The 23567-nt window shown below is 32.3% G+C and overlaps 2 protein-coding genes across 4 annotated transcripts; both read right to left on the bottom strand.

Moving 5' to 3' along the window:
* Positions 1-4: 4 nt before the first annotated feature.
* On the bottom strand, positions 5-23557 carry LOC145335292 (uncharacterized). Its single transcript, XM_080181029.1, has 10 exons — positions 23530-23557; positions 10818-10872; positions 10097-10151; positions 9562-9664; positions 6920-6977; positions 6447-6529; positions 3872-3929; positions 1549-1615; positions 637-755; positions 5-96 (listed from the first exon to the last, which is right to left on the bottom strand). Exons 3-10 carry the CDS (start codon positions 10126-10128, stop codon positions 5-7), a joined length of 612 nt encoding a protein of 203 aa, XP_080037155.1. The 5' UTR covers positions 10129-10151; positions 10818-10872; positions 23530-23557.
* LOC145303689 (uncharacterized) lies at positions 16031-21799 on the bottom strand. Of its 3 annotated transcripts, XM_080145290.1 has the most exons (7): positions 21028-21799; positions 19598-19680; positions 18906-19023; positions 18255-18408; positions 17186-17392; positions 16914-16981; positions 16031-16451 (listed from the first exon to the last, which is right to left on the bottom strand). In XM_080145290.1, exons 4-7 carry the CDS (start codon positions 18275-18277, stop codon positions 16435-16437), a joined length of 315 nt encoding a protein of 104 aa, XP_080001416.1. In that variant the 5' UTR covers positions 18278-18408; positions 18906-19023; positions 19598-19680; positions 21028-21799; the 3' UTR covers positions 16031-16434. The 3 variants fall into 3 exon arrangements, 1 of the variants encoding a protein (XP_080001416.1); XR_013873788.1 differs by lacking the exon at positions 19598-19680 and having other exon boundaries at positions 16914-17392; XR_013873787.1 differs by lacking the exons at positions 16031-16451; positions 16914-16981; positions 17186-17392 and adding an exon at positions 17625-17932.
* Positions 23558-23567: the final 10 nt, after the last annotated feature.

Below are 23567 nucleotides of genomic sequence, written 5' to 3'. Positions count from 1 at the left end.
ATTACTAAACAAAATATGAACAAGTTTTTACAATTAAAATAGAAACTATTCCTAATATATTCATTCTGGATCCCCATACCCATGAGACTGGTCTACCTAAAAATATATCAAATTGTATAAAGGTATACCTATCTTTCTACCCTCTCAAAACTGGAAGCATTATCATGCGTTGTATTAACAATTATAATTATATTGGATTTTCTACCCTCCCTATTTAAAATTTGTACCCCTCCCAAAAAAATAGACCTTTGTTTTTAAAAAATCAGAGGTTAATTCTTAAAAAAACTTTTTTGGCTCACTGCCTCACTAAAATAGTGAGGCAAAATTATCCCCTCTAAATTTTTAGCGAGCCTCGCTGAATTTAGTAAGGCACACAATTTTTAGTGAGGCAAAAGTTTTTTAAGGATCCACTTCAGATATTTTTTTTAATTTATATTCCAAAATTCTATGTAGATTTTTACCTCCTCTCCCCTTTAGATTTAGTCCCTGAAGAAAACATTTTTTGGGGACAAAAAAAACATTTTACCATTCCCTCCCGTCAAAGTTGAAATACTTAACATTTTGAGAATCTTTAAGATAAAATCTAGGATTTTTCTTGACATCTAGTGGTTAAAAATGGAACTAAATTATTTTCACCTGCAACAACGGCAATGAGTTCAATCAGATTAATCCAGCACTTGATGAAGTGCGTGAAGGTGAAGCTGACCACACAAAGGACAAGGATGCTGGAAGTTGTTATTTCAGTGCTTCCACCTCTAAATGATTTTCCAGTGTGGCTTCAAATACGATTAAAATCCGCTGCATTAGAACTGATTCTTGGTCATACTGGAAAAATCATGTATCGTCTTGTATCATAGCCAATTTAGAAACAACAATGAAATAAAAATCATAAAATTAATACCAGTTTTGTTAGGCCGGGCCTTGGACGCCTTTTTGGCCAACAAAACTGAAATTAATCTTATATTTTGTATCTTACTATCCGCGGAAAGCTGTCTATAATAGAATGCGATAAATAACTATAACACGGATTTTCTTTAAAAATTTGGAAGAATTTTTATAAAATGCAAGGGAAACAAATATGACTTTTGTTGATTATTTAATTGGAAATCAAGTATAAGAAGGGGTAAGGGAGTCTAGGGGGATTTGATAAACCTGACTAGACCAATACAAAGTCCTCTAGCAAACTTTGGGCTGGCCGTACTTGCAGTTTACATGATCTTAATTGATCCAATTCAGTTTTTATGGGACGTTTTTTTTGGATATAAAAAAAAATACTTTCCTTTTCTTAACTATGTATTAATAAAAGTTACTTTTTAATAATTTAAGCAAAAAAAATGGTCAAGATATGCAAAACTTCAACTAGACATCCTACTATTTTGACATATATACATCCAATCATTACAAAAATAAGACGAAAAATAAAGTAACAGGAACTATTTGTAGACAATTAAAATGTCCTTGTGGCCATATAAGTAACAAGAAAGCAATAAAAATATATTTGAATTGACAAAAAAGGTAAAACCTAGATGCTTTTTAATAAAACCATACCTTGATACTTCACTTGGGAGCAGATAGGTTTTCTTTCTGATTTCATGAATAATCATAATATTCAATACTAAGATTAAATCATAATTAATAGTTAATACAAGGACAGTTTGTCACTTAGTACTAAATAAATTTTTAATGCAATCCTGAACACAGTAATAGTGTCTGACTGATTATGACGTAACAAAAAAAATTAGCCAATGAGAGGCCGTTATTGACCAATGGTAAAATTTATAGTGGCCTCTCATTGGCTAATTTTTTTGTTACGTCATAATCAGTCAGACACTATTACTGTGTTCCAATTTTGGGGAAGTTACTACCCCCTCCCTAGAGAAATCGCCACTAAAAAATAAATGAATTCGCCCGGATACTGCTTTCTAAAAATTAAATTAATTATGGCGTGTTGACTTCCAACTCCCCTACCACAAGTGCCCCTTGAGGCCCCCAGAAGTTTTTTTATGCTTCTACAATTAAAACAACATAGGATTCGTTCAATATGTTATGGTGGGTTTCTGTTTTTAAAAGCGAAGCTTTTCTATAATCCGTAACGGATAGCTTTTTCCGTTAATTTAGGCATGTTAGAATTGTCCTATCGATTTGCATAGTGATTACTGTAGTAGTTCAGATCGATTTAGAAAGCGTAGCAACTCTATAATCATTGCCAGAATGTCCGTACGTCCATTATAAACATGTTATTTTTTTTTACTTTTTTAACAACAATTTTTTATGTTATCTAATTATCCGATTGATCTGATTTTTGGTATACTGATTCCTGGGACAACAAAGTACATTATTATAAGCGAAGCAACTCTATAATCAAGTCATGAAAATGTAAGTATGTCCATAAACATTAATCTGTAACAAGCAGTTTTTCAACCAATTTACTTACAATTTTGCTTCGACTCTTATACATTTATATTCTGATTATTCAGTTCTGACACTATACAAGTGTTAATGTCCGTTTGTCCTACATTTTCAGTGCTTCGCTTTTATGGATGTTGTCATCCTTGTTGAAGTATGTAAAGTCATAAGTACTAGGCTATCCAATACATTCTTACAGACTAGCTATATATTAAACACTAGAAAAGCTTAGCTTCCATTTAAATAAAACTGATTATATAACCTCAATCGTCAAGAAATTAATGTTTATGTAAAAATAATTAATAAGTAAAGAGAAATTTAATTGATGTAAAAAAATCTTCTTATTAAAAAACGTCAGTTAAACCATTTTAAGAAAATCTTAATTTAAATGCTGATTAAAAACAAACAGGGATGATTATATCTTTAAAGAGCGAGACATACTAATAATTTAATTGGTTAGGAAAGTGACAATTATAGAGATACTTCTCATTTCTTACGTCAAATTGTGGGTGTCTACCCCCCCCCCCCCCCCCGTTCCTAGATATACCACACTTCTCTGGGATCTTGCCAAGTCAAGTATCAACTGTGGGGAATACCAAGGGATGACTCCATGCAAAATTTGAGCCGGATCCGGCCAAAACCGGCCGTGATTTTGATAAAAAAACCGGTTTTTTTTCAGTTTTTAGGGGGTATCTATAAATCGATTCAGCTGGAGCAAAACCAGTTGGAGATACAAAAAATTTACTTCACATGAAATTTGGCAAATGCAATTGCCTACAAAAATGTACTTCAGCATCAACTTGATTGTACAACTCTTTCCCCTCCTAAATGTCCATTAAAACCTCGGAAACGGCAAAAATCACGCATTCGGCGGCGAATAACGGCTAAACGGTCAGCCGTAGGCGAATCAAACATAAGTAAATAAATGTCTGCTTCTAAAAGTTGTTCAACATCAAAGAGATGCTTGAAGTCTCTAAAACGACTCCTTCCCCTCCTTTGAAGGTAAAAACTGAAAAAACGCGATTTTCGAAAGTATGCCCACTTCGTGGGTGTGGGGCAGGGGCGTTTGTTTTCCAAGAAAAATGTGGTATATCTACCCGCCCCCCCTCCCTTCATTTTGTCTACGTGTACATGAAGCATCGTGGCATTAAATATTTTTCAGCGCGCTACGCACACCATTTTACTCGTCCAAAAATAAGCTTTGAAGTACTTGATTGTACATTGAAAAATATATTAGATTGATTAATTTGGTAGGTGAGGGATGAAACAATTATAGAATGCTGTATATCTAAAAAAATAAGGGTTCGTCAACCGCCTCAGGGAAATCAACCTTTTACAATTTTATAGATCATCTAGAAGTTAAAAATGTTGCACTCCCTCTGTTCAACAAATTTTGAAATCATCCAAACGGGGAATAATTTGAAGCTTATTCGCGGCTAACAAGCCCTTCTAAAAATATACAAACCTAGAAGTAGAAGAAAGGGGAGTAGATGGAGTGGAATAACAGCTATCACAGAGGAAACCTTACAAAAATAAAAAGTAAATGAACATAAAGTAATTTTTATTCATAAAAAAATCAGGAATTATGAGAGAGTTAAATTTAGAGAAAAATTGTCTGCTGCTAAAACCATAAGAATATATTTGCTGTTATTATTAGAGATTTCTCATATTAAAAGGCTAAATGCCATGGCCCATAAACAGGATAGATGAAGCATTAGCAAACTATGTCAGACCGACAATGTTTATGTTAATATAAAATCATAGCAAAAAAGGCATTATTACATAGTTGATGTATAAGGTGTTAGGTTTTATGAAAATCTTGTTATTAACTTCGCTTCTGTTGTACGAAATCGTCCTAGTAATTCCCAAAGCATATCTCTTTCTCCCTGGAGCATAAAAAAAAGTAAGTACATGTTAGATTACACATTATAATCTCTTTAAATCACTGTGTAGAGCATGGTAATAAACTAGTCACTTCGCCCGTAGACTGTAGGGGAGGGAGGGAAAAAATAGCATTAAACAGTCAATAAAGCTTATTTTAACAAGGATGACAACATCCATAAAAGCGAAGCACTGAAACGGTAGGACAAACGGACATTAACACTTGAATAGTATCAGAACTGAATAATCATAATATAAATTCATAAGGGTCAAAGGAAAATTGTGAGTAAATTTGTTAAAAAACTGCTTGATTCAGGATAATGCTTATGAACATACTTACATTTTTAGGACTTGATTACAGAGTTGCTTCGCTTATTACATTATACTTTGTTGTCCCAGGAATCAATATACCAAAAATCAGATCAATCAGATGATTAGTTCACATAAAAATTTGTTGTTAAAAAAGTAAAAAATCAACATGTTTAAAATGGACGTACGGACATTTTGGCAATGATTATAGAGTTGCTACGCTTTCTAAATCGAACCTAACTACTAAAGGAATCACCATGCAAAATTTGAAATCGATAGGACAATTCTAACATGCCTAAATAAATGAAAAAAGCTATCCGTTACGGACGGACGGACGGACGGACGTACGGACGGACAGAGCCTAATTATAGAAAAGCTTCGCTTTTAAAAAGTAGAATCATTTGCGATAAGCATTTACCGAGATCTTCAGCAACAAGCAAAAAATCTTATCCTTTTATTAAAGTAATAGGATCTCTATGTGTGTGTTCGTTGTCTGTCTGTCATAAAGGATGTCGCGTACCGATATTGTTCTCCTTTACAATGTAGCTTCACATAGGTCCTGGGTAGGTTTATGATTATTTTAAGGAAGGGTACCACCACCTTCCCAAGAAAAATTATTTGTTGTTCTCGGAGGTTATATCTTTCCAGTGGAGAGGGTGTGATGTACCCTCCAGCCGTAAAATAGCCTAAATCCTGCCCTGTGCCAAAACAATACTTGTTTTAAAATATACTTTCAACTGTACATTATACAAACTATATAAATAAAGTTAAAGTGTCAAAGTAAAATTTAACATAAATTATCATGGCTTAAAAATGCATTCAACTCAGGGAACAACGGATAGTACAATGGACGGAAAATAACCTTAATCATAACAAATAAGATTCTTCTATTAATTGCCTTTGAATGTGTTGGACATTGTTTACCCGTTAATGTATGTTATTTGCCTGATTACTTAGGTAGGGAGGGGACACTGAGCTGTTTATTACACTAGTACCCAAAGTTTTATAATACAGTTTTCTTATTCGTTGGCTTAGCCTTAACACCTTGGAACTTTAATTGTATTTTATTGGCTGATTTATTAAGTTGGGTGTTTAGACGTTTCAACCACTAATTGTAATCCAATTTTGTGCATCAATATTGAAGGTATACATCAATTTATCAGCCATTGCTATATCCCTATGGACCCCTGGATTAAACTAAACTAAAATATAATTTATATTTATAGATAGTACATTGTATAATGTAACTTACGTAAATCGGTTAATATTTTAATTTAAACATTATTCAATAAATTATGTATATTCATCTAGGGGCTTTGTTTCTAAGGAGAAGGAAGAGGACAGAAAAATAACCTAAAACCATTCTAAGACTTTAGTTCTAAAATAGCCTAAAAAGACACTGAAAACATTGAATTGTCGAATCATAGTGTAAATAATTTTTTTAGACCAAATGGCACTGGATAAAAGATAACAATACCAATATTATTTGCAGTTGGCCTACCATAAAAAAAGCATATATGCAATTCTAATAATGATCTTATGTTATGAACAGGGGCTGCTATTCAGACAATTAATTCCAATTGAAATTGCCGCAAAGTTTAGTATTTGTATTTGTTGGGGTAAGTTAGCGTATAACTTGTTTTTCCACGTAGCTGAAGGGGAGTTGGTAAGAAGGGAGGAGAAAAAGAGAAGGGGGTTGTGGGGAAATTTTTCTTCAGAATCACATTCCATTTTCCCTGGTCATTTAGAATAGAATAGCACCAAAGTTTAAAAGGAATGTTAGGAAAGGGATAGATAAACTTTTTTTTAATAAAGAAAATCACGAAACCTAACGGCAGGTTAGTTCTAACCTTGGAATAAGTAGGGTTTAGTCGGAGTTCTGTGGGCGCAGCCACTGTTATATTCCATTTAATCATCCCGTTCCCGTCAGGATCTGAAATAAATTACTTGAAAAGTTTCTCTATTAAGTAATGATAAATTATTTTAATCTGTAAAAAGAATATACATAATTTGAAGTTTAGAACATTTAAATTAAAGTTCTGTTTTTTTCACGGAATTTTCTCCCTTTTCCTTAGTAGTGATTGTTTTTTTTTATTTATGCCTAACCCTGCAGGGTCCATATACATGTGGTGACTTAGCGCTGCAAGGCTACCCTTTCCCCAACAAAACCAATAATAATCTTTACTGTAAAGGAGAACCATATTGATCCAGTGCAGCGGTTAACAAGAACTTAAGCTACAAACAGACACACATCCAGCCACATTTACATAGGGATAAAAATATATATTTATGTTTCCTATTTGAACATGTTTTAAAAAGTTACCTGTCACTCTAATAGCTCCCAAGGGAACAATCTTTTCTGGATACTCTATTGTCTCTATCTAAGAATAAGGACATAAGTAATATTAAAACAGTAAAGTACAACACAGTAAAGGGGGGGGGGGGTAATGCAACTATCTCGTAATCAATGATTAAATGGCACTTAGAATTCTAATATCGATCTGAAATTTTGCATGAGTAATCCTTGGTAGGTCTATTTTCTCTAAATCGAATAAAAATAACGGCTAACGGCTGGCAGCTCAACCGTTTTGCCATTTTTTGGCAATCTCTACATAATACTCTTTGCTGCTCCAAAACGTTATCAAACGGTTCTAGCCGGTAGCTTTTGGTACTAGAAATTTAAAAGATGGTTATTGCTATCATTTAACATGAATTAAACCAAAACTATGTTTTATAAAGTTTATTCCTACGTAATTAATGATGATGTGGTATTCGGCAACTCTGGGCCATGCAGAAACCAAGACATTATAGTGATGCTACGCACCCAGCTAAATCCTGTTATTCTACAATTGTAAAGCCACCTGCAAATATGTCAGATAACGGTATTGATTTCATCTCTCAGTTGTCCTGCAAGTGGAGGGAGGGGTGTTACCCCTCCCTCTCCCTTCTTAAGCACCGGAACCTTCCCCTTCAACCACCAAGTTATCAGCACCACCTCAGCCCTGAGGATAAAGGATCTAAGCCTTCCCTCACCCGATAGAATCACCCCCCACACAGACTGTTGTTGTCACAGTAATCATCAAACCTTCCCTTTTAGTACCCAGACCTACCACTCAACCCCTCTATGCTTATCTACCTATTGTGCTGTTCCATGGGCTATCCTGCCTCCCCCGGACAGGGATAGCCATCTACCTAACCATTGCAACTATCTATGTTTTACTTGTATGATTTACCTTTAACTATCTTTATTCCTAATCCATATGTATTTATATTATGTTGTACAACTTTAGTAAACCTTAGACCCTGAATAAAGGAACAACTGATTAGACTCTGTTTATTATTTAGTGATTGCTAGAGAAGCGTAGCTTCTCTATAATATATGTGTCCACGTCTGTTCGCACTGCCGTAGTCATTTGAACTCTGGTGTCTGCCATTTAACCTAGGCGGATACCACAATGAATTTACCCTGAAAATAGGCAAAAAAAACGGCTGAGCCGCCAGCCGTTACTATTCGAACTTTTTGTTCGATTTAGGGAAAATAACCTACCATGGATTCCTCATGCAAAATTTCAGATCAAAATTCGAATTCTAAGTGCCATTTAATCATTGATTAAGAGATGGTTGCATTAACCCCCCCCCCCCTTTATAATTTCTTTATGCTAGATCATTTGATAGCACATTAACAACGAACTAATATTCTATTTTAAATTAAAAAGAAAAGTAAAGCATAATACAGTAATAACCAGAGATCTAAAGGGATATTAATGTACATTCCCAATGATGATACACAAAATTACCCCTTCTTTAGAATCAATTAGTGGTTGAAACGTTTGGACACTGAAATGTGAACTTAATAAACCAATCAAATCAAATTCAATAAAAGTCCCCAAAGTTTTTCATCCAACCAATATAAATCTTTATTATAAGACTTTGGGGACTAGTGTAATAGACAGCCCGTTGTGTTAAGTATTTACTAATGCCCAATTCTTAGTCAATTGTCAGCTTTACATGTAGTCTTTGTCGGAGGAAAACATATGAAAATGTTTTACTCATTAAGTTATGTAAAATTGCCAATTAATTAAACTGCAAAGATAAATGCTTTTTGAAGCCATACTAAGAAAAAAGAGATAATCCTTGCATTTAAATTATGTCGTAAATTGCAAGTAAATCTGTGATTTAATTTCACTGTTAGACTTGGGAAATAGTGTTGACATACATACTATTTGTATGAAATTTAAATAGTTGGAGTTTAACTGTTTTTCTTCAGCACCTATGCATGAATATCCTAAATTTAACCTAACCTAACCTAAAAATTATACTTTCTCCAAAATTAAACAAAGAGTTGCCAAGCACAAAAAAATCATAGATGGGATTACGGACAAGGTAATTTAACGAGCAGAGGTGAATTCTTAAAAAAAAACTTTTGCCTCAGTAAAATCAGTTTGCCTCACTAAAATTTTAGTAAGGCAATTTTAAGGCAAATTTAGTAAGGCAATTATCCCCTCTAAATTTTTAGCGAGCCCCTCTGATTTTAGTGAGGCAAAAGTTTTTTTAAGAATTCACCTCAGATGTTTAAATCAAGAATAAGTTTATTGTGAAAAAACACGAAACCTTTCACATTTTATTCTTTTTATGTAGCATGACATACAGAACGACGGGCTAAGTAAATTTCATACAGGATGCTGCTCATGAAGACGTCCCTCAATGACGTCATAAAAATGAGGAATGAGGAGAGGAGGAGTGAAAAAGAAAATCCCTAAAACAGATATGGACAATCCCTCGTTTTTATGACGTAACATGCTGATTTTTTGATGGACTTTCTTCGTCTTCCTGCTCATTGGTACGGGGAATCTTCAGCCGTCTTGAACAGCACACGAGAAAAGCATAATTCCACCACAGCATTACGGACTGACGGATAGACAAAGTAAATTTTAGAGTAGCTTTGCTCGGGAAGGGTATACTTACCCTACACTCGTACTCAAAAAATCTTGCAATATTTGTTGCTATAGAAACCATGGTTATGAGCAGAATTCCAATTGTACAACGAGTTTCAGACACTGGCGTGCACCTAAAACAAATAAGGGGGATTAAAACACCCCCTCTCTCCTTTTACATTTCCTATTGTCTTAAGTTTCTTAAGGTCATTTAAGGTTGGGTTACCTACCACACCCTCACCCTCCAACTTTTTATAAAGTAGCCTAAAACCCTTAATCAAAGGGTGTATAAAAAGCCTCAATGGCTATAGTGACAACATTGATTTGGAAAATAAGACTAAACCTACCCGGGACCTGCATACGCTATAATAAACTTGATAATTATATTGGTTAAGTATGAACTTAGCTAAATGACAAAAAACTTTATATTTAAATTTAATCTTCCATTAAAATTGTTAATTGCATCACTAATGACTTTTTCATACCTTCTATTTAAAAATGTATGTCTGTATAAATTTTCATGTAATAGTTTTATGACGTAATTGAAAGACAAATATAAAACTTACTTGACTAGAAAAAGTGTACGCTCAACTGCCATACCGACTTTGGTTAATGTTGACCCTGACGAAAGAAAGAAATTTCAATCCCTTTAATAATAATTTCGTCCCTGTGTTAGGGGACATAAATTCAACATTTATATCTGAAGAATGTGTAATGATAATTTTATCACAAATTATATGGCGGGATTGGATATTATTTGGTACACTTCAAGCGACTATACTACTATAGTATCTCTAAGGCCACCTTAAGACAAACCTCAAACTGTCCAGTTTTGAGCAAGACGATTCCAGTGACGTCATATACGTTTCGGGAAAGAAAAAGGGAAGGGGGAAGAAAATCTCTTCAAAAGAGATGGGAGAAAAGGAAAGATATTTTCTTCCCCCCTTCCCTTTTTATATGACGTCACAGGAATCGTCTTGCTCAAAACTGGATAGTTTGTTTGGGGTTTGTCCACTTTAAGAGTCCATATTTTTAACCAACAATTCTAATGGAGTAAGAAGATGGAGAAAGTCACTTAAAAATCAGGCATGTGACGTCATGAAAGTATTGAGATGAGAAGAAAAGTGGGACAGAAACCCCTATAAAAGGGATGAATAATCACTCATTTTTTATGACGTCACATGTCTGATTTTTGAGTGACAGAATGAATAACTTTGTTTATCATCACTGTGGAAATACATTAATTTATCATCAAATGTCTTATCCCTTAAGATCCCTAAAACTTACCAGTCAGCGCTATTGTGGCAATCGGTAAAACAGTCGGGACCAATGTGGGGTATATCTGAAATTGGATGTGCTGAATTTTAATTTCCAAATGTGTATGCAGTTTGCGCGGTGTTTCCTCATCCTATCTCAATATTTACTACTATCTAAAAAAGCTTCAAACTTCAAAAAAAAAATGAAAATTAAAGTTTTGAATATATAAATCTTATATATGTTCAAATTTTGAAAGTTTGGAAGTTTGAAGCTTTTTTAGTTGGTAGTAAATATTGAGATAGGATTTGGAAACACCGCAGAAACTGCGTACACATTTGGAAATTAAAATTAAAAATATCTGAAATTGATATTTATACATATACTGTCATAAAATATGTCAGAATTATAAATTAATGTTTAACTTAAATATACGCAGGGATAAGGGATAGGAAACGTAAGAAAATATTATTTCAGGCCTATCTAAGTACTAGGCCTAAAAAACCAGTTTTGGGATAGTGCAGTCGTTAGTATCCAAAACGATCAATTTTGTAGAAAGCTAGATGAGTGACCATATACCTGCTTACGCTTATTAGAGTCGTTTCTAAATGCATAAGCTGTGTTTAAAATATGAAAATAAAAATTATAGAATTATTGCCACAGAAATAAACAACTCTCAATACTATTTTATTTAATAGATAAATTGTTTTAAAATTTTCTCCTATATTTATCTAATTTTTTTTTTAAATTTTAATTAGTATCTAATTAATTTTATTTAAAATCATCAATACAGAAATCTACGAAGAGAGCATTCTACTGCAACACACCATAATTGATTTAAAGCTTTGCTATTTTAATAAATGATTGTCTAAAAGTCATTCTAAAATAGTTTGTTTATTGATGTAAAAGAATTTCAAGCGGAACTTACAATCAAAGCTGTGTTTTTAAAAGCAAAGCTTTTCTATAATTAGTGTCGGTTCGTCCGTCCGTTTGTCCGTAACGGATAGCTTTTTTCGCTAATTTTGGCATGTTAGAATTGTCCTATTGATTTCATGGTGATTCCTGTAGTAATTAGGTACGATTTAGAAAACGTAGCAACTCTATAATCATTACCAGAATGTCCGTACATCCATTTTAAACATGTTGATTTTTTTTACTTTTTTAACAACAAATTTTTATGTGATCTAATAATCTGATTGATCTGATTTTTGGTATACTGATTCCTGGGACAACAAAGTACAATATTATAAGCGAAGCAACTCTATAATCAAGTTCTAAAAATGTAATGTGTCCATAAACATTATTCTGTATCAAGCAGTTTTCAACAATTTTACTTACAATTTTTGCTTCGACATTTTAACATTTATATTTTGATTATTCAGTTCTGACACTATACAAGTGTTAGTGTCCGTTTTTCCTACCGTTTCAGTGCTTCGCTTTTATGGATGTTGTCATCCTTGTTTATTGTTTAACTCCTGTTTGATGGCTAATCACTGTGGGCTAGAATTGAATCAAGACAAAAGTAAGTGCCGAGCCCTGGGACCTATGTATGGTGAAAATAGACATAAAACCATGATGATTCCAGGTAAAACCAAAATATTTCAGCGGGGTCTTTTTGTTTTATTTCAATTTTAAGTTCTGAAAAAAAAATGAAAAAAATATGAAAATCTTTAATAAAAAACAAACAAAACCAGTTTATCAAAATTTTTTTTCACTAAAAGATACAAACAACTTATATACATACTATAAGCTTTAAAAAAATCAAAATTTTCAAATTTAGGACTGCCTTTCCAAGGTTAGAAGAAAAATCCTAACAATGAATTCTAACATATTTCTGATCAACATAGCAATAAAACGTCTTTTGCTAAATCTTTAACATCAAAATTAAATAGCACTTACTAAAGACTTTTTTTCATTTAAACTTATACTTTTTACATTATTTAACTTTTAAGATTGTGTTTTTTTTAAAGAAAGGTTGCGTGATTTTTTCCTAATAATTAATTTATCTTAATATGCTGCATTATAAGTGACTGACATTGTAGGCTGTGATGGCTTAGAAAACTCAATACCAGTTTTGTTAGCCCAGGCCATCGGCCCCTCGGGGCCTACAAAACTATTTTTAATCTTTTTATTTTTATTTTACTATCTGCTAAAAGCTGTCTATAATCTCATACAATAAATAACTATTAAACATACCAATTAAAGTGAAACAGGGATCTTAAGGGATAAGACAAAGGATGATAAATTGATTACTCCTTCTGTAGATTAATATTATTGGTTAAAAAGTTTGGACTTTGCATGTTTGAACCATCAAATCATTAATCAATTCATAAATTATCAAAAGGATGAGAAAATGTGTTTATAAAAATTTGGATATGATTTACAATTCTATGTCCCTCCCTCCTTCGTTAAACATACACTTATATATAGACAGAAAGACATCCTGTTACTTTTTGTCTGGAGTTTTAGGATCTTTTGTTCTATCATACAAATTATTTAAATATCCTGTTTTGAAAAGCAGAATGCCGTTTTAAAATTTATTTTGCTAATTATAAGAGGGAGGGGACATTGGGATGTAAATCACACCAGTACCTACGTTAGCTCAAAAAGATTGTGTACTTTTACTAAAATTAATGGAATGGTTTCAAACTAATATTTTACAAACATATAATCAAACAATAATTTTACATAAGAAATGGTTAGTTTCCTTGTCATAATTTGTGGAAATCTACATGTATCACTTTATTGTCCTTTGTCTTATCCCTTAAGATCCCTGAAAGAAAGAAACAAGGATGACAACATCAATAACATGGATGAGATGGGAATATGGACAAGCAGTTTTAAAAAGAATTTCTTTAAATCCTGAAACCTTTCTTGCGTATTTTATAATTTTAATATTTATAGACCTTGACTGATATACAAAGTAAATTGTTTAGGGAATCTTCACAAAAAATGCAGCCGTCTGTCTTGAATAGCTGCTATACAAATTAAATTTCCCCTGAAAACAGACAAAAACAAAACTATTCAAAAGTACCCATAGTTGTTAAGTCAAAGAATAAGAAATGTCTTTATAAAGTTTAGAGACTAGTTTATTAAACAGTCAATTGTCCTCTCTATTTCTGGGACACATTCCATATAAGTTTCATTTTAAAAAAACCTAGAATAAACAAACCAAAATATTTTTACTAAAATATAAGCCAACGAATAATAAATTATTATTATAGAACTTTTTAGACTAGTGTTATAAACAGTCCAAAGCCCCCTACCTCCAATGTATGATAAATAATTGATTTTATACATGATAAATACATGCAAATCGGCAAGAAGGGAGGAAAAATGTGACTGTTTATTTGTTTGTGTAGCCATTGTTTCTTAGTGTTTGGACCTAAGTAGTAATGAAGAAGGATGAAACACTTTTGTTTAGCCACTAGGGCTATTAAGCTCCACGCTCAAGTATATTATACCTTGACCCGCTGTCACAAGTGAGCTACTCTTTATTACCTCACCCTCGCCGAGTATGGCATGTGACTATGAATTATACTGGTACCAAAAGTTTTTATATACACGTTATCTAATTAGTTAACTGGTCTTTTATTAAATCTTAATTGGATGGTTCAAACTAGCAGTGTCCACACAAAAGAAAACTTTTCCTATTTCTAAGAATCTTTACAGTTCTTATGTCCCCTTCTTCCCTGTTGTTTTGTTGTTACAATTAAATTATACTGATAAATAAATTCTTCAATTTATGAAATGGTAGATTTAATATGGATCAAGGGGACATTGGAATGTAAAATTTGCCGGTACCCAAAGTTCTTTATAAATATTTTCTCATTCATTGGTTCAAAAACTTTGGGAACTTTATTTTTCATCTTGATTGTTTGGTTTATACTATTAGTCTTGGTATGTTTTATTGATAATTTATGAATTGATTAATGATTTGATGGTTCAAACATGCAAAGTCCAAACTTTTTAACCAATAATATTAATCTACAGAAGGAGTAATCAATTTATCATCCTTTGTCTTATCCCTTAAGATCCCTGTTTTACTTTAATTGGTATGTTTAATAGTTATTTATTGTATGGGATTATAGACAGCTTTTAGCAGATAGTAAAATAAAAATAAAAAGATTAAAACTAGTTTTGTAGGCCCCGAGGGGCCGATGGCCTGGGCTAACAAAACTGGTATTGAGTTTTCTAAGCCATCACAGCCTACAATGTCAGTCACTTATAATGCAGCATATTAAGATAAATCAATTATGAGAAAAAAAATCACGCAACCTTTCTTTAAAAAAAACACAATCTTAAAAGTTAAATAATGTAAAAAGTATAAGTTTAAATGAAAAAAAGTCTTTAGTAAGTGCTATTTAATTTTGATGTTAAAGATTTAGCAAAAGACGTTTTATTGCTATGTTGATCAGAAATATGTTAGAATTCGTTGTTAGGATTTTTCTTCTAACCTTGGAAAGGCAGTCCTAAATTTGAAAATTTTGATTTTTTTAAAGCTTATAGTATGTATATAAGTTGTTTGTATCTTTTAGTGAAAAAAAATTTTGAAAAACAGTTTTTGTTTGTTTTTTATTAAAGATTTTCATATTTTTTTCATTTTTTTTTCAGAACTTAAAATTGAAATAAAACAAAAAGACCCCGCTGAAATATTTTGGTTTTACCTGGAATCATCATGGTTTTATGTCTATTTTCACCATACATAGGTCCCAGGGCTCGGCACTTACTTTTGTCTTGATTCAATTCTAGCCCACAGTGTAATAAAATCCCTTTGAATCAAAACTATAGAATTGCCGATGAATATTTCCTTTAAGTTTTTTTTTACCCAAACATTACTGAAATACATTTAAGAAATTTTAAAATCCAGTTTCATTAAGAAGTCGAGAAAATTTCCTGTCCCCAGTGAAATAAAATTGTGCAGGAATTGTTTGTATACATACAAAGAAGTATTAAATAAAAATACATTTTCCCTGAAATGTATAGAATAAATGTTCATAGGTCATAGAAATTTCTCCTAATATTTGAATCGATTTAAGCATTGCCGATAATGTTAAAAAAGTAGCATTTCCCCTTAGACTTACAGACGAACTGACAAAGTTGGTTATAGAGTAGTTGTTATAGTTTTAAACACTTATCCATATCAGTTTTTTCTTTAACATGTAAGAAAAATTTATATTTACCTTACCAACCAAATATGTGTAAGAATTTAAACTAGGTACTTTTTGAAAATGATGAAAACTAACTTTAAAAATAATATCTTTATTAAAAAACAATATTATTTAGAACAACATAACAATATCAATATCAATAACAAAACAATATTAATAACAAAATAATATTAATAACAAAACAATATCAATAACAAAACAAAAAACTATATTTATTTAAAAGTCGATATTATTTTACATTCAATAGGCTAAACTCTATTCTAAAACTAAGTTTTATTACTCTAATTAGGTCTAGTCCCTTTCGTGGCACTGCCTCTTAAGGGGCGTTTTGTTGTATTTTCACAGGAGCTTTTCCCCGATTTCTAGCCCCTAGAAACATAACCAACCTAACATATCAAAAGCCACTATAAAATACAACGACATGCCCCTTAAGAGGCAGTTTCAAGTTTTATCAAATAGTATTGAGAAAATTATTCCCGTTAAATATTATGTTGTCCTAAGAGAGCAATTATCAAAATTGGAATTAAATTTAAAGATTATGCAAAAGATAAAAAAAATAATCAAATTGAAATCTGTCAGGAAATGAATATTAAATATAACTTTTTGGCGTTATCCTCTAAGAAATTTTTTTTTCAATTTTGAAAATTGGAGACTGCCCCCCCCCCCCCCCCCCAACAATGATAAAGAACTATTTTTGGTTAGGTTAGGTTTTAGGCTAGGGAGCCGAGCGCTGCGGCTAGGCAGGCGAGGGTGCCGAGCGCTGCGGCTAGGCAGGCAAGCGGGCCGAGCGCTGCGGCCAGAGTTCATAGTTCGCTGTCGGGGGGGGGGGTTCTCAAATTTTCAAAATTGAATAAAAAAAATTTCTAAGATGATAATACCAACTTTTTAAAGTTGTATAAAATCTAAGATTTAAACAACTTACAACTGTATATCAATTCCAATGATAATTGCACTATACCTATTTGCTTGTAGGCTCTAATTGATCTTTTTTTCTTTTTTTTGATCAAGAGGTTAATGCGTTTGATTCTGAAAATTGGTAATTTTAGAGATGGAAAATCATTTTTTATAAAGAGTCATAGGGATTAGTTCCATGCAGGGAATGAAACAAGTTTAGAAACCTATGTAATCTTGTTTGACTGATAGAATTTTAAAGTTTTAAAATTTTAATTGTTTTCGTGAAACTGCTAAATGGATAATCACAAGAAATGTTTATTCCAAATCTAAAATTACCTAGAAAAAGTTAATACTCTAACAATTTTTTTTACAATAATTTCATCAAAATTATTATTTGTCGACATCACTTTTTTGACAACATCTCTAATAACGTCAACTCGTTTTAGAGAAAATCCATGATGTTTTTGGAAAATATTTTTTGTTTTACGAACCATGTTTAACACTTCATTTGATGGATATGTTAGTCCTCCCCGGCTTATCCTTCTAAATACATATAATTTCTTATTATCTTTGTAAATAGTACCTATCAATTGTGCTGTACGGGAGACATTCTCTATTAGGTAAAGACAACAATCAGATAGCAAAGTTTTTATTGCAAGTGTTTGTCTGTAAGTCCTAACTGTGCATGGCAAACTGTTGCACCTGTTTTGGGCCAATGCATTTCACCCAAGTTTTAATGTTACGCAGAGAATTTTGCAAGAGGGATTTTGAAACCTCTCTTATGATTTTTTATACCCCATTTAAACCAAAAACGAAGAGGGGGGAGGGGTGGAGAAGTATGCATTTGTAACCTTTAGGTGGGTGTATTACAGATATTAAGAGGAGTGAATTTTTAGTGTTAGGTAAAAAAATATTACTAAAAAACTGTTGGTACCAACAAACATAAGAATTGAATACCATAATTTTAGCTTTAGATAACAAAAAAAAATCATTTCCTTGTCCATTCATGTTCAGCTTCAATTGGTCCATCTTCAGGAATATTCCTCTTGTAGCTGTCATTCTTAGATCTTCTCACGGCCCATCCTATTTTAATGAAATTAAATTTTTAATTTTACTCAAACACACAATTTTAAGTCACAATGTTTAATTCTATAATTGGACCAATGGAAGCAAATTGTAGGAACAATCTGACCATATTTCAAATTTGACTAGTTTTTAAAAAGTGTAGGAACAAACATAGTAGGAACATAATTTTTGCTTTAGTTTAGGTAATATTAGTTTTATTATTTTAAGCTAATTAAAGGTCACATGCTCCTCCCTTCCCTCCAATAAATATTTTGAGTACCCACCCCCCCCCCCCCTCTCCAATAATTGCATTTGGAAGAAATTGTTATTATGCCATTACCTGCTATATAACCCAAACTGCATTTCTCTACTTTTTTTCTACATTTTTTTTCCAAGCTTATGGATACTTCAGAAGGTACCATTGAAGATGATATGAATTTAACAGTTTCTTCTTCTATCTTGACGTTTTTCTTTGTCATCAAGTAGGTTGGGCTCTAAAAAAAATTTAATAGTATCAGTCAGGCCCATTGCCACACCTTTAACAGTCAGGATGTGGGGAAGGGGGGGGGGTCGTTTAATAATCTGCCTTCTCTATACCCAAGTCACTCATTTATATACCTCTATTTTTCACACACAGAAAATGACATAGAAAAATGGAAGGGGGGGGGGGGGCTGCGTTCATGCCCCCCCCCCCCACTGTTAAAGGTTAATTGGGATAAAACAAATTCTTTCATTCCCAGATTTTATAAACTTAACAAAATTTATGCCTTTACAATATGAAAAAAATCACTGTCCTTTTGTGTAAACTTCTTAAAATTTTATATTAGAACATTCACACTAAACAAACATATTTACAATAAATAGCATTCACATTTTGTTTAGCATTCCTATGTTTAGCATTTTTTTCTGCTATTAACACAAGTTGTGCAATTTGAGATGGACAATCAGAATCATAGAGAAGCATTGCTATTACAAAACATCTAAGAGGTACCTGGCAAAAACTGATTACCCTCAACCTGTTCAAACATTCCAAAGGAGTAGGATGGGTTTTGTGGTTGCCTAAGGCACGGATTAAACTAAAAAGATTCTCCTGGCAATCCTGCTCTAACCTGAAAAAATATCAATCAATTAGTTTAAATTTTGTGATATATTTTTTTCATTCAACACTTTTAAAAGATGTTAAATATATTCAGCAAATGTATTACTGCTGGAACATTTGTTTTTGTTCTTATGAAAAGTCCCCTTTTCAATTACTGATAGTTTTAAAACTACATGGTAAAATATTTTTTTAGACTGTTAAAGTGTAAATGTTTCCATTTCATTCAAGTTTAAAATTTAATGGAATTACCTCTTTACATAATTTTAAATAAAATGTGTTATTGAATTAAGCCTTAAAAAGGAGGGGGAGGGGTTGGAGTTGAACGCACCCCCCTCGAGTTATGTCTTTCTCATATGAAAATTTAAACTTAAGCAGTTCTAGCAAACAAGACCTATTAATTAAATTATGTCGCCCAATTCCTGCCAACCACAGCGGCTGGCAGGTGTCATGTACAGCTGCCACCGCCAAAATTTACATTTTGAGACTCTTAATAAAAAGATTTACTAAAAAATAAACAAAGTCCCTATAGTATAAGGACAATGTCACATGTTAATAAAACTTAATTCACATAAAAATCAACATACCTAGTGCATAATAAGCTTGTTATGCCTTCTTTTGAAAGTGCTTGGTATAACCCCAAAAGCGATTTGCTTGCCACTATGATGCTCTAAAAATAAACAATTAAAAGGAAACTGTACAAAATTCTCTAGAATAATATTACATTAATTTTTTTTTAACTAGGTTATACATTGCAATGTTCAGTGTATATATGAATCATCTCTTGAAATTGTAGTGGTCTTGAACTGACATGATGGCCTAAGTAAATGTCTTATCTTCTTATAACATTACAGACAGTCTGACAGACAGTTTGCTACAGAGTAGATCAAAATTTGAAGATTCAAACAAAAACAAATCAGCTGGCTATCTATAATATCAGATGAGTAAATCAAACTTTTAAAACCAAATTCAAAAGACAGTCAGAGCATTACAGAAAGACTGACTGACCAAGTAAATGGGGTGGGTGGGTAGTACAGAAACATAAATTCCCTAGAACAACAGAAAATTATATTTCTATACCCTTATCTAGAAATCCACAATGGATATTTAGTAGTTGATTATGCTTTATAATAATAGGAAGGTAGACAAAAAGTTTCAGCTGTCTATCTTAATTCTGAGAAAATCATGTTCTATTGACAGACAGATGGACATTGGAATCTATGGAGTAGATTCACTGCTAAAATACATCCATACGTAGAAAAGCACAACAAATATTGATGGACAAACGCTTAAAATTAGTTTTAGCAGATGTTCAGTGTCATTAAATATAAACCTATAGATTTACTATTCTTACATAAGATTAATATATATTTATCTTTTGTTTACAAATTGGATAAGAAAAAGTAATTTGCTCTAAAAGTACACATGAATCACCAGAAGAAAATTTCGTCTCTATCTGTAACAGGAGCCAAGATAGAGCCCCCCCTCCCCCCCCCCAATCTTATAAGGTGGGAATTGAGGTCCGATCTGTAGGGGTTAAAATGGAGTTCCTAATTTGTACCTACCTAATACAGAAATCTCCATGAAAAGTTTAAATTGTATAGAACAATTCTAACATTCCTAATAAATGAAAAAGCTATCCATTCTTATGGACATAAACACCAACAGACTCACCCAAATAATAGAAAAGCTTTGCTTTAAAAAATTGGTTCTATTGATTAAAGGGGTAGTTGCACGAAATGCATTTAAACATCCAAAGGGCATATATTTGAAAGAATTTTAACTTTCTACCACATAGTTTTTAAAAAATCAAAACTTGAAAATCGTATTTTTGTAATTTATGCAATTTATATAGCTGGCTAATTTTCACAAAGACAGAATGACTACTAATTTAGTTATAAAATTAAATATGTTTGATGGTATAGTTGTGACTCATGTTGAAAATCATTTTTCTGAAATGCACTTCATGCAACTATCCCTTTATAAAATTAAAACAAATGAATAAATTTACACTCACCTGAAGTGATTATTACAGACACGTGAACCTTTGGTTATATTTTTTCTAAGATATAATATTTTTAACCATTGTCTCAATAGTTCCCCATTTTTTGGTAGTCTATGGAAATACTGAGCCGGAGAGGAACAGGAAATACAAATATTAACCATCTGAAAAAAACAAAGAAATATCAATGTAATAAAAAAACAAACTGTTGAAAAAAGAAGCATACAGAAGCGGGTTGTATCTATCCACCCTTCTATGAAAATTAAGGGGGATAAATACACCACTGCAGAGTACGCCCTCAACACCCCTCTATTACAGCCAATGTAGTGTCAGTTAAAAATCAAATTAAAAAATATTTTTCATTCGTGTTATATTGTAACTATAGGACATAGAAATTTAAATCCTCTTGCTTTGAGATAAAGCTCACTCCCTGTTTAATTTGGTTCTTGTTGGTTTTTAATTCTTTTTATGCGCTATACTCAACCCAGGCAAATCTGTGTACACGCCACTGGTTGAAAACAATGTTACATGTCCCGTGCATGAACAGAAACAGTTTTTATGTACAAAGATATCAGCAGAGTAAAGTTATCTTTTATCCTCACCCTTACTCTCACCCTCAAGAAAAAAACGACATAAGGGAAGGGGAAGAATATTTCTTTCATGGTGGGGGAGTTTGATTACCATTGCAAAAATTGTAAATATATAATTTGTAATATAATTAACCCTTACAGATCGGGTTTTTTTTCAATCTCATTTTTTTGTAGGTAAGATATCTGGTCTGTGTCGGTCGTGGTGTCCGGTCAAAGTCGGTTGGGTAGCACCAAAATTAGAAAAAATTATAAATAAATATTAATTTCTACATTATGACTTTTGTGTATAAGGTAGAAACCTAATTTTTTGTGGTGAATACTTAGATATCAAAGACCTTCTAAAAAAAGGAGTGTTATGACCGTTTGACTGCACCCTGACCGACTTTATGACTGATTTTTTGTCTGGCTTTTACTATATACATATATCATGAATATCGTGGCTTCTATTACAGTTAGAGACTTATAATTTTATTTTGGTAAATCCTTGAGCAACAACAAACAGATATAAATATTAATTGGCGCCACCAACCGCCGAAAATTGCGGTTTCTGTTATTTGCTGTTTTTCAGTGATGATCAGAAAAAGTAATTTTTTGTGTTATGAAAAATAAAAGTTCATCCTAAAATTTAGTTATCCTAGCTGCAAAATTGGCCGCTCTACAGCTGTTTTAAAATTTAGCGGCTGACCGCTAAAAAGCAGCTAAGGAGTTGTCTGACCGCTATGACTAGAAAAAATACACATGAACCACCAGAAAAAAAATTTACGTCTTTATCTGTAACAGGAGCCGAGATAGAGGGGTGGGACTCTTGGAGCCCCCCCCCCCCCCATCTAATAAGGTAGGAATTTGGGCCCGATCTATAAGGGTTAATTGATCCTAAAAAGTCTGACAAATAAATATCTAAAGAAATAATTTGGAAGAAAGTATAAGAACAAAAGAAATAAATACCATAAAACATAATTAATTAGTTAATAGTTTTATACTTTTATAAACGATTGATTTGTATTATAACATTTTTAAACATCACGTAGTGTTTGCTTTCATTTTCCGTACTAATAAATGGAATATGAATGTATACAAACAGCTGTTTGTTTCTTACACATACATATGTTATACTAAAAGTCCTCTCTTTTTCAGTTTCCCCTTCCCTTCACTAACTTGTATTGGGAAATACACTAATTATAAAACTAATAAGAATCACATATACACAAATTTAAGGAGCGCAGTTACTATATAATTAATTTGTATTAAATATAATGAAAGGTCTATATACACTTCTTAAAATTTGACTTTATAACAATGACTTTTTTAATTTAAACAATTTTAAAAATACAAAAAATATCAAAATGTTTTTAAGTTTGGTTTATTTTTATTTTAGAAGCAGAAATTTGTTTATGTTTTGAAATTTTTCTATAATGCGCACTTTGCCCCGTTTTTTATATGGTACAATTTTATTTTCGCCAATTTTCTATTGGTTGGTACAAAACAAGCCCAAATCACAGAACACTATTGGTCTAGAGCGGTAGCTAATAGGAGCCGTTTGCCAGTAAGGTCATTAAATTAGGCAAATGGTAAAAGTTGCCTCATACCTTTCAAAACCAGGCCGAGACCTAATTTATGGCCAGGTTTCCTATCCCTTATCCCTGAATATACGTATATTGATGCCAGGAAGGGAGAAGACATTAACTTTAAGAAGTAGACGTTTTTGTTTGGTGTTGAAAGTCTCAATAATTACTGAATCGATTGCGTTCTCTATTTTAAATAAGCTTGAAAAAGGTCATGTGATGGTTTTAGGCCATTGTATATCCTTTCCCATCTCTCCTAATACAGAGCCCCTAGATCCTAGAGGCAGAGGTGCTAGTAGATACATTGCGATAAACAGACCAACAAAATTGTAGAGTAGCTCCGCCGCCATTGATAAAACTTTAACCTGATGTCGGTAATGCTCATTCAAATTAGGACCTAAAA

The sequence above is a fragment of the Acartia tonsa genome, chromosome 13 (assembly GCF_053477335.1).
Source record: "Acartia tonsa isolate MP-2025a chromosome 13, ASM5347733v1, whole genome shotgun sequence".
NCBI lineage: Eukaryota > Metazoa > Arthropoda > Copepoda > Calanoida > Acartiidae > Acartia > Acartia tonsa.
The sequence above is the reverse complement of the archived record's forward strand: the minus strand, read 5'-3'. Positions and strand labels throughout refer to the sequence as shown.